Below are 12,629 nucleotides of genomic sequence, written 5' to 3' on the forward strand. Positions count from 1 at the left end.
ATTCACTGCATTGCAGAAAATGTATGAAATAATGATGAAATAATTTATAATTTAACATTAAAGTTTGCATATTCATCTGTAGATTTTGTTGCTATTTTATATTTTGTTTGTTATTTTTTTATTATTCATATTTGAAATATTTTTATTTTTATCCTTATTTATTTCTTTTTTATTATATATTTAATTTTAACTAAGGGACTAATATGTATTTTCTTTTATTTTTATTTTTTAAGAAAATATAAATATTAAATATTATTTTATAATTTGAATGTAATAATAATAACAATAATAATAATATATAATGAAATATTTGTTATTTTTTTTTATTTTGCCATTAGCTGTTTCCATGAGTTGTTATTGCTGTTTTAATCATATTTTTTAATTTTAAATTCAATGATCGGCTTTGTAAGGCATTATAGTAATAAAAAAACATGAATAATAAACATAAAATTATTTTTTAAAATAAATTCTAAATTATTTATTTTGCATTATTATGTATAACATTTAAAAAATAAAATTATGTTTTTAAATTTAAATTTTATAAAACATAATTTTATATTTTCATAACATTATTTCTTAGGTTTTTTATTCTTATTATTATTTTTATTAGAATTAATATTAATTTTTTTATAATGATATTTTTCTTTAAATTATTTTACACTTTTTTATTTGTAAAATAATGATTTTTATAAATTTTCCTCTATTTATTTAATTTTTCTCCATTATTTTTTTTATTGTTTAAAAAACAAGTTTTTCTTTTTCAAGTAATCTCCTTCATATTATATAGGTCAGAGATGATGAAAATATTTTAATATTTTTTATTTTATTTTTCTTTATATTATTTTACATTTTTTTATTGTTTTCTTTATATACTTAATTTTTTTTATTTCGTTATTTTTATGTTTTAAATAAAATACATTTTTATCTTTTATAAATTATTTACATCATGTTCTCAATGTCAGCTTATGTTAAAAAATATTTTAAAATTATATATTGTATTTTATTTTAAATATTTTCCATATCTCACTTTTAAAATGCTAATAATGAAACAAGAAACTATAAGTAAATATATTTATAATTTATAATAATGATACCTATATATAAATACACTAAAGCCAGCGAGGTTGAAGTTCCTCTCATACATATTGTTATTTACAAATATAACGGTAAATCTTGCAAATACTATTATAAGATAACTGTCAAAACGACTGTCACTATATGAAAGCAATTTTAATGTATGTCTTAAAATAGCTTAAACTGTGTCTCAACAGCTGTCACTGCCAAAATGTCTGTATCTATTTGAAAACAACTGACGAACTGTCAAACTGTCAAACAAACTTTGTCAAACTGACTCGCGCTGTCACAAAGCAACCTTAAATTGTGTCCGAATTGCGCTAACTGTCAAAACAGTTGTCACTGTCTCCTAGCGGCTGACAAACCTGCTTTACTGTATCTAAATGTCAAAACACTGTGTCAAAATTTCCGATAAAGTGTTTAATTTCTCGATAGAAGTTCAATCCAAGATGCATTATTTTTAAAATTAAACAGGAGTGGAGTGTCTAGAGTGAATGATTTATATGATGGATTAATTTAATTCGGCATATCCTTAAAATATTTTTCAAGCAATTTTTTGACAATTCCAATATTTATAGCTAGGGGTACAACAGAAAAACAGCAACAGAAACAGGCATTCTGACAGCAAATTACCATTTACTGCGCCTTTAGGGGGTGCAAAAGAAAACTGTTTTTTTTTTTTTTTGTTTTTTGGACGCTATGGGTAGAAATAAAAAGTACGACTTTTTCAATTTTGGTTTATATAATATTTTGCTTTTTATTTATATGTATGTATGTAATAATAATCATAATGATAATAGTAATAATAATAATTTAAAATGTAGGAGGAAGATTTTAAAAACATTTTGTTTTATTTTCACTTAACAACTAAACACTAAAACACTACAAATTACAATACAATAATTACTATTAATCACTAAAAGTGCAATATCACTTAACACTCTATTTATGTGTATTTATTTATTTATTACATATATATGTGTATACATATATGTATTTATATATTTTTTTCAAATTACGCTTTGTATTACTTAGAAGTAGCTTAAAAACTATAAATTGAAGTTATAAACAATATTTTTAAAGAAATAATATTTATGTGTACTATGTTCTTAAATTGTTAAATTTGCATTAAAAGTAAACAATTAAATATTCAATTTATTTTTAATCTATATTAAAGCAAATTATTTAATAATAAACGCTAGGCATTGCCAGCATACATTTTTTCACTATTGCGTAGAAATAACCGGCTATAAAATGAATGGGAAAACTTAACGGTTGCATTTGTTTTTTTTTTAATTTTAAATTTTTTTTAATTCGTCGTTTTTTTTATATATATATTTTGTATTTATTTTACTTGTAATTGTATGCATTTGATATTGAAAATTTATTTTGTTTATTTATAATTATTTATGCATATGTATATTTCATTCAGTTACTTATGCATACAAACAAGTAACCATAAACTAATATCTAGCTTCTGCATTTTGAATTCTCAACTATTATTTATGTATTAATTTATTTACAGTGCGTTGTTGCTTTTTGTTTATATTATTATTGTTTTTTCGCCTCTTTAATATGTTTACTTTTTATTATATTATTGTGAAAAAAATTTAACTTTAATTATTTATTTATTATTAATACTAGAAAAAAATATTGATTTGTATTAAAACAATTTTAAATAATTTGTTTTTACAACTAATTACTTTTTTAACTTTAATTTCATTTTTTTTGTTGCTTTAAATTTAATTTACAGACGATATGCTTCTCAGTTACAGTTTGTTTGTGTTGTTTTTGAACTAAAATAAGAAAACTTAATTTTAATTTAGAAAACAATAATTTTGTTATTAAATAATATTTTTTTTATGTTAATTTAAATTGGAAAATTGTTATTTTTTATAATCATTTGGAAATCAGTTATACTTTTATTATTAAAAATATTTTTGTATTAAAAAATTATAATTTTTTACTTATTTTTCATTAAAAAAATATGTTACCAAATAATACTTTTTTAAATATGGTATATTTAATTATTTTGTGTACAACGATTTTGAATTTTTATTAAATGATTAATTTTATTTAGGAAAATAGTTGCTCTTTATTAATTAATATTTTATTCAAATAGCTAATTTCAATTGCAAAATGGTTACTTCACTTTTTAAATAATATTTTTTTAATGTTTAATTAATTTTTGTATTAAATAATAATTTTTTGTTTTTAAATAAAATTGTTTTAAGTATTCCATTTAATTTTCGAAATCCGTAATTTTTTATGAAATAATTCATTTCAACTAAATTTCTTTTAATAATACAATTAATTTTTTTATAATTAAAATAGTTACTTTTTAATCAAATAATGATTTTAATTAATTATTTACTTTTTTTTTGATAATTTTGTAATAAAATAACACTTTTTTTATTTTTTTTTTAATTTTGCATAATTAGTTTTGAAATAACCATTTAATTTTAAATATTTTTTTATCTTATTTAATTAATTATTATTTTTCATTAATAATTTCATTATTTCAAAAAATGAATAACTGTTTACAAAAAAAAAAAATATTGGAAAATTGTGAAATTATTAAAAATTAATTTTTATAAATTATTTTTATTATTTTACATTTGCTTTTATTAAAAAATAATGCATTGGCAAGTATACGCATTTACTTAAATCTCGTTATTTAAATTTTTTCAAAAATGTTTTCAAAACTTTCATAGCACAGCTATTTAGTTTGAAAAAAATTTAGATATTTTTAGAAAAGTGTAAATTAGATTTATGTGTATGTATTTAGTATAAGCGTGTTTAATTCAGTTGAAAATATTTTTAATGCTGTATTTTTTATATTTCATGGTTTCACTTTTTTATTGTAGTGAACATTATTTGTTTATTGCATTTGATTTAATTTTTTTTGTTTTTAATATTATTATAATTAAATTATTTTTACATATTTTATTATTATTTATTTATTTTATAATACTTTATAGCAATATTATTAATTTATTTTTTCAATATTATCTACTTTTTATTATTATTATATTATTCGTTTACTGTGATTACAATTTTATTTTTACTATATTTATTATTATAATTTTTTTTATACTATAATTTATTAAAGTTATTTTTTTGATTTATTTTTAGTTTATTGATATTTTTATTATTTTATGTTTCATTTTTATTTATTTTTTTCCAAATTATTATTTAAAAATAAATTATTATTTTTATTTTTTATTATATTTCTTAATATTATTTTATTATTATTAATTTTTTCCAGTTATTGTTTTTATTTTTTTATTTTATATATTACGTGTTATTTTTATTATTTTTTTTATTTTTATTATTTTATTTTTAAATATTATTATTAATTATTATATTATTAATATTTTTCACTTATTGTTTTTATTTTTTATTTCAAATTATTTTTTTTTTATTTAATTATTTTCTATTTTAATTTATTTCAGCTTTTTTCGTTCATTGGCCGTATAATGCTTTGAAAGTGCAACATTTTCACACAATTACGTATTTCATGTCTTAAACCTAAATCCTCACAACTATTTACGCTATTTCAATTATTTCTTTTATTGTTGTTTCGTGTATTTTTTGCTCTGCTACGCATATATCAATTAATTTTATTTAATTTTTTTCACAATTTTTTTTTTAATTTTCTTTAACTCAGTTGCCTAACTTTAATGCCTTTTAATGTCGTACATATTATTTAATTAATATATAATATAAGTATATACTAATACTTGTATATGTATGTATGCCTGTATCTGCTTTAATAGGCTAAATACCATTTTATTATTTACTACTTTTACGCTATTTAGATGTCTATATATATAATATATATTTATATTTATTTTTTGCGGTTTTTATCTAAGTCTTATGCTACATGCTACACTTTAATGCCATTTTTGGTTTGCTATTCACCGCCATACGCTTAATACAAATACTTTTTGTGGCGTTCAACATATAAATATGTATTTTGTTGTTGTTATTTTATTTATTTATAATTTTATTTTTTTTTTTATTTTAATTTATTAATTTTTTATTAAACATTACTCAGCCTAAATGTTAAATAATAATAATTACGCTGGCTTTTCATGTTAATTAGCGTTATATTTTTCGCGTGCAAGGTTTCTTCCCATTTCTTTTTGTTTTGTTTTAATATACTTTGATTTTACTGTTGAGATCAAAAAGACGCTTTCGCCAAAGCTTCTTTTACATTTGTAATCTCTTTTTAATTGTATATAATTTTTACTAAATTTTAATGCTTGATTTAATGTATATATAATATATATATTTTTTTATATTATTTTGTTAACTATTTACAGTTGCGGTGGCAGGGCGTTCACTACTACGGTATGTAATATTATATATTAATTATTTACACTTTAAACTAAGTATGTATAGATGAAGAGAAGAGAATTATGTGTTAAAAATGCGTTAAGAGTATAGCGATTATAAACTAGACAAAAAATGAAGAAAAACAACTACCACTACTAAACCTGCTTACAGTCTTTGTCGGCAAAAGTTACACAAATCAAATTACAAGAAAAATAAAAAACAAAAAATTCAACAACGACTGCATTTAAATGCCGTTATTTCGTCGAAACGCTGCATTGTCTTTAAATTTTGTAAATTAATTACGTATTTTCTCAGCAAGAAACACAAAAATCATTGAATAAACAAAATTCTGTACGCATTACAAGTAACATTACGCAGACATAATGCTTGTGAACGCGCTTCACACCACAGATTGCACATTTTTAAGTTACGCGCCCACATGTGAACTTTCGTAAGCTTAGCTTTAAAGCTATACGCCGTCGTAAGCGCTTACGTTGCATTAATAATTCCACACGCTGGCTGCGCCTGCTGTTGTCGGCACTGCGCTGTTCGTTGTCGCCGCCACATCGTCCTCGTGACTGTGCCGTTGTACGCGCACCATGCGCAACTTGTCTTCGCTGATTACTTTTAGCTTCTCTTCGCTTGTTGGCGCCGTTGCGTTTAGCGACGTTGTCTCATTGTCGCTGTCACAATCCTCTTTCTCCTGTTTGATGCGCACCTCCGGTTCCAAGAAGCGCTGCTGTTGCTGCTTTTCGTCGTTTTCGCCTACGTTGGCAGCAGCAGCTTGTTTATGCGCCTCCGCATTTCCGTCGGCGCTTTCGTCACCTTCGCTGCGATTAAAATCGGACGGTTGCATAACGCAAACACCATTGATGATGCGTTCTTGTTCGGCGCTTGTTTGTGGCATTGTCGCGCCAACGATACCATTGGTGTCGGTACTGACGCCTGGACCGGCGGGATTGACCCATTGTGGTGCGGCTGGCTTGCGTCGTGAACTACGCATATTTGCATTTAGTCCACCCATTAAGTAGCTGGCGGCGGTGGAGAGTGGCGTTGTGCGCGGCGTGCTTGTGCCATCTCTGTAATCGCCGCTGTTGGACTTATCATCGGCACCGGCATCACCACCGTCTAGTGACTCATTGTCGCTGAGATGACTCTCGTCGAGATCGTCGTCATAGTCGACACTGCGTTCACGTTTTAAAGAGCTCATCGTGAGATCGAGTCCGCGCATTTGTTCGCGGAAAGCTTGATTGAGCGCATGCAAGTCGGGTTCACCGCCTGCACTGGCTGCTGCAGCAGCGGCAGCGGCTGCGGCGCCTGGCATGCCAGCCAAGCTGCGTCCGAGTAGCGCAGCGGCGGCGAAGTAGGGCGGGTATGGTAGCGTTGGTGCGCCACTCAGTCCCATGCGTTCTTTGTGCAGTTCGAGTAGACGTTGCTGCAGTAAAATGCGGAATTGGACGGGATCGAAAGGCGTTGAATTGGTGTTCTCGCGACTGGGTATTGGATTATCGGCACCGGGCTGATTGTGTGGTACCTGTTGTTTAAGACGCATGCGGTGATTGTGGAACCAATTCGTAATGGTGCGCGTGGCAAGACCGAGCTCATTGGCGAGAAATTCGATAGTAGCCACATTTGGATATGGATCGAGTTCGAAAGCTAAACGCAAAGCTTGCTTTTGCTCTTCGGAAAAGAGTACACGTTGCTTCTTATTCGGTGGTGCGCCACTAACAGATGAGCCCACTGAACCCGGACCGGGGGAACTGGTGTAAAAGTCGTTGGTGTCGTTGCTAGATGTATCCGAACTGTTGTCTTGTTGGTTAGGGCCGGTTGAGCGACGTCGCTTACTAGCCTCACGTCTTTCGTTTTTAATCACTTGTAGGCGTTCAACATTATTAGCATCGGACAGCCACAATTGCATGCGTATGAATGGTTCACGCCCCTTAATTGAAAGCATGTGCCATGGTTTTGGTTTGCTGAGTAACTCAGAGACGGAGCCTTGCGATAGACCAAGCACAGCTTCGCCAAAGATCTTTTGTCCGATATTGTTGGCAAGTAGAGCTTCTTTGATTTTCGTAGTTATCACTTGTGTATCAAGATCCTGAGTAAGCGCCGCCATTTCGTAAACGGTCGGCGACATATGTTGGTGCATGCTACGCATTGCGTTCGCTTGGTGCGGCGAATGTATTGGCATCATCATTGGTTTCTTATCGCTACCTGGTGTGCCCGGGCCAGCAACACTGCCAGCGGCGCCAGTTGGTGGCAGACTGATGGCGTGTTGTGGTGGCAGTCCGGGTGAAGTCAACAACATGCTTTGGTGGTGAGCTGCTTGTGCGGCTGCCGCGGCCTGAGCTGCTTGTACGGCAGCGGCTGCAGCATGTTGTTGCTGACTTTGTGCCTGCTGTTGATGTTGCTGCATTGCGGCGGACATGGCGGCAGCTTGCATTTGTTGCATGATATGCTGGGCTTGTGTCGGTTCCTGAAGTTTCAATTCGTTCATCATTTTTTGCATTGGTAGTGAAGCGCCAATTTTACTGGCCAGGCCTTGTGGTATCTGTGGTGTACCGCTGTAACTGCCGGTACGCATTAACTTTTCAGGCGCAATCTTGTATTGGCTAGCTACTAACTTATGTACAGCGTTCTCGTCTTCAAGGAACATCTTCATGCGTATGAAGGGTTCACGTCCCTTCTGTGTTAACATATGCCACGGTTTGGGGCGTGCTAACAAATCGGAGACAGAGCCTTGCGAAAGACCAAGTACTGATTCACCGAAGAGACGCTGCGAGATGGAGTATTGCGAAAGTGCTTCTTTAACGCGTCGCACTATGTCCTCGGTGTTGAGATTATTGAACATATCGAATTGTTGTTGTGTGATTGGTGGCAAAACGGCTTTGGTGGGACGCTGCGGTGGTGTGTGGTGTGGTGGGACGGGAGGCTGTGTGATCAACGAGTTCGTGATAGATGCCATGCGCTGCAATGGACTTGCGGTGGCGGAGAAATCATCATTGGATGTCATCGCGGGTGGCAAAATAGAATTGCTCAATGGACTGGGTGCGGTAGAGTTGCTAACGCCATGCATTGAAACAGACGCGCTACTAGTTGTTGGCGGCACCGGTGTATGGCTGCTACCGCTGCTCTCTAGCTTGCGCGAATGCAACGGCATACCAGCGCTTGAATGGCGCTCCAAGCTCTCTGTGTTGGGCAAGTCTTTGGGATTGTTGTTGTTACCGCCGATGTTATTATTACCCGGCATGGTGGCCGTATTGCTGTTGCTATTACCGCACTGTGAGTCCATCGAGTTGCTGGAGTGTTCGATGGCGCGCTGTCCATTTACTTTTATAGCGTCCTTGGGATCCTTCGTCAGTGTGAGATCCTGTGCGCCATTCAGCACTTGCTGTTGCAGTGCCATCAAGTTGGAGAAATTGGGGAAGTTCGGTAAGCTGCTAGCGGCGGCAGCGGCTGCAGCAGTTTGCTGTTGTTGTTGCTGTTGCAATTTGGCCATTTCACGCTCGTAAGTGAGGCGTAAATTCTCATCGGCAGCCATCATGTTGGGTAGCCCACAACCACTGGGCATGCCACCGGCCGCGCTGAAAAAAGGTGAAAGCAGAAGACTACAAAATTAATGGATTTAGTCAAATCGTGTTCTTACATAAGCAAAACTGCTGTTAGATGATTAAAGTATGCTATATATGCTTACCTAGGGAAGGCGGCTTCACGTGGCGTACGCATGAGAAACTCCTGATAGATGCGCGCCATCTTGTCGGGCGTCAACTCTTGCTCCTGCCGCAAGCGATGCTGTTGCTGTTGCGCTACAGCTGCTGCGGCCGCCTCCTGTTCCTGCTTCAATTGGCTGTTGCTCTTATAGAATGGCGAAGTGCAGAGCGGATGTGGCGATTTCGAATCCTCATTGCTGTGCTGCGACTCATCATGCGCTGAACGCCGATGATGCTCCTGTTGCAGTTGTCGCTGTTCGGCTTCTTTCAATTGCTGTTGCAGCGAACCCGGTGTGGAATTTTTGATCATGCTCGATGCTTCGTTGAGTATGTGTGCGATGCGATCATCGGACATGGAGTCTTCGCGTCCACCATATGGCGGCAAACCAGAATCTGCAAAATCAATTTGAGAAAAAAAGAGACATAAAGTATTTGCATTCGCACATAATGTATCAACGCCAAAGACGCGAATTTAATACGCGATCATAAACAAGCCATTAGTCGACATAAAACGCACAACGCAATAAAATTAAACAACAAATCTAAAAGTAAATTCAGCAAAGGGATCAAACAACCGCTAGCAAATGACATACGTATTGATACGCGCTGTCAATGCTGACGGTCAATGGATTTATTGGTCCATTATTCGTACCAACACTGCGGCGCCGCTACAAACCGCACGCAAGTAATAAAGCGGCGCTCATCTGCGTTTTTATGAGTACCCAAGCTCAGCTGAGTCTGTGGATCAGCGCATTTATTGTATTTATTGATACGTTGCTGCGTCAAATCGAGTTGGCCAACATTTGCCGCAGCGCTCATCGCATAATCCCGTTCAATACATGACGCGCGTTGTGTAGTGCATTAAGATTTAGTGCTGAAATTAAGCCATAAACTGTCTCATAAGAGTATTCTACCATTTTCGTTATAATGGCATGCGTGGCGGTCACATTGATGAGCTATCAATGCTCTGAAGGATTTTATTATATTTCATCTGTACTCGTCTAAAATATTGACGCAAATTAAATATCATAAAAATGCAATTTGCCACTTCCTACGATTGATAACGCGGCATGCTGAAGACACTACGCTGGCTAATAAATTTGTGGTGTTAGCCGCAGGTATAATTTTTGCACTTAACATAATCTTGGTATTGACGGTTGATTGTGAAAAAAATAAATAAAAAAATGAAGTGAAATTTACTCTATTCGCTGACTGAATAGCTGCCATGGTTTGTTCGATTCGTCACTCTCTAATGCTTGCCACAACTTTTCCTACTCTTTTCTTGCTGTAAAATTGCAAAATTTCTATTTTTAAATCAAATTTTATTTGATATTAATTAAAATTAATTGCATTTCACATGAATGCGCACTTGTTATTTTTTGTCAAAACTCTAACCAAGCTTTGGTGCTTTAAATAAATATGCTTCATGCTCAAATCGTTTTAAATGACCACCAATTAACGCAGCAAATCCAAACATTGTACGATTGCAAGCGCATGAAAGAAAATATTTATATGAAAAAAAATGCTGCAAATTTCGCGCTATTTTATTTAATATTTGCCGCACACCCCAACCAATGCTCACGCTCATATGCGTTTTTATCACGATTGACCAACAATGAGCCATAGGCCAGCCACTCAACTGGCCAATCGGCGGTGTAAGCGCGCCGTGCGCGACCTGCCGACTTTATTTTACCAAATAATCGTCATTGAAAAAACACAGAGTGCCGCGCAGTGAAGCGGTGATTGCATGTCGTCAATGTGCTCGAATAATATTTGAATTGCCTGCATAGCGCATCAAGTGCAACAGCAAAAATTGTTTGAAGCTTTGTTTGGTGTCGCGACCAATGGATGTGCTTATTGGTCAACGTTTGAGTGGATTTGCTTGCATTTAAAAAAATTTTTGCTGTTAACAGTAGTAGACTACATCAAAGCATAGAAGGCGATCTATTGACGACATTGATGAGCGCGGCAAGTATGCGAGGTATGTTAGACGAAATTATGGCTGACTGCTTTCTTTTTTGATTTGAACAATTGCCACAATTGAATGAGTAGTCCATGAAGCATGCATACAATAGTTCAGTAAGAAATATACTGAGTAGTAAATACTCATTATATCATTGAACAGTTCAACGAGTAGTTCAATAAGTAGTGCAGTGAGTGATGTAATGAGTATTTCAAGAAAAATTCACCGAGAAGTGCAATGAGTAGTTCAATAAGGAGTGCAGTGAGTGATGTAATGAGTATTTCAAGAAAAATTCACCGAGAAGTGCAATGAGTAGTTCAATAAAGAGTGCAGTGAGTAGTACTATGAGTATTGCAATGAACTGTTCAACGAGTACTTCAATTAGTATTTCAATGAGTTGTAAAGTGAGAAGTGCAATACATTTATGCAGTGCACTAAATATTGAGTGCCTCAAGAAGAAACCGGCGAAACAGTTAAGTCGAAAATGGCAAAAAAAACGTTTGGAGTTACTTGAGGGAACGTGATTTTTTTCTTGTTCTACCAACTGCAAATGTCAACAATGTTGCACTAGGTAAGCTGTTAGTGAGCTTAGGTATAAGTATGTACATCCTGCATGTCTAAGGACTCAAATCAAATAAAAGCACAGCATTGAAAGAATGAAAGCAAAAAAAGCAAAAATTATTGCGATATTTCAAATCAAAAATCAAACGAAATAAAACACGTGGTGCTGTATGAAACCAAATAGAATTAAAAAAAAAAAAAACAAAATGAACGAACGACGAAAGGAAATCACTCGCTTGAATAATTGAAAATCGCTTTACAACGAGCAATAGCTTAAGCGACAAACGGTCGGTTGGCCAAAGGGCCAAACTCACGTCTGTACCGAGCGTCAGGCATGTATGGAGCAAGTTGAAGCGTTTAGCAAAACAATAGTGGCTGCAAACCGCTGGCGATAGCACTTGAAGCGGAAATCAACACACAAATGACAAATGGCAGCGTATTTTTTTGCAACGACATAACTGTGGCAACGAAAAAAGTTGCGCTATTTGGCAATGGTACGGAATTCAATTGAATAGCATCATTCAAGCGCAAGGTATTGAATGACGATGCTGATGCTTTCATGCCACATGCAACACATACCGAGATACACAACGGCACGGAAGTGATGTTGGTTTGTGCCAAACTTGTAGTAGGAGTTTGTTTGGCAAGACCGCAGGCGTTATGAATGTGCGATTTTTTTCTATTATCTCTTTGGTTTTTTCTCCCTTTTTTGACCGCAAGGGCAAGTGTTAAACTGTGTGTTGACAGTAGTTCTTGATTTGCTAGTTTTACTCTTTTCATAGTGCATGTTAGCTAAACTGATTTGTTGCCTTAATATTTCGTTTTTTCTCTCTCTTACTTTCAGTTGGCGGCAACAGTTACTTTGCGGCGTGTTTGGTTGGAAAAAAATGGTAAGCAAAGGACTAGAAAATTGACAAGTAGATTAAGTTGATGAACTTGAAGTTGTTCGATAGTGACAAAGGAAAGGAAAAAATGTGAAT

The 12,629-nt window shown here is 33.3% G+C and overlaps 1 protein-coding gene and 1 long non-coding RNA gene across 9 annotated transcripts in view; one reads left to right on the plus strand and one right to left on the minus strand.

The window, feature by feature from the left end:
- The window catches only part of LOC105214617 (uncharacterized), a 181,674-nt gene that overhangs the window by 9,990 nt on the left and 159,055 nt on the right, over window positions 1-12,629 (plus strand). For all 5 annotated transcript variants that reach the window (XR_008471395.1, XR_008471397.1, XR_008471398.1 and 2 more), the window contains 2 exons: window positions 5,403-5,430; window positions 12,494-12,539. This is a non-coding gene — a long non-coding RNA (uncharacterized LOC105214617). The remainder of the gene's footprint in view (window positions 1-5,402; window positions 5,431-12,493; window positions 12,540-12,629) is intronic.
- LOC105214618 (homeobox protein cut) overlaps window positions 4,391-12,629 on the minus strand; it is a 155,943-nt gene continuing 147,704 nt past the window's right edge. For all 4 annotated transcript variants that reach the window (XM_029041916.2, XM_029041917.2, XM_011188141.3 and 1 more), the window contains 2 exons: window positions 9,110-9,518; window positions 4,391-9,023 (listed from right to left, as the gene is read on the minus strand). In XM_029041916.2, coding sequence (XP_028897749.2) covers window positions 5,915-9,023; window positions 9,110-9,518 — 3,518 coding nt within the window. In that variant the 3' untranslated portion in view covers window positions 4,391-5,914. The remainder of the gene's footprint in view (window positions 9,024-9,109; window positions 9,519-12,629) is intronic.

This window comes from Zeugodacus cucurbitae, chromosome 5 (assembly GCF_028554725.1).
Source record: "Zeugodacus cucurbitae isolate PBARC_wt_2022May chromosome 5, idZeuCucr1.2, whole genome shotgun sequence".
NCBI lineage: Eukaryota > Metazoa > Arthropoda > Insecta > Diptera > Tephritidae > Zeugodacus > Zeugodacus cucurbitae.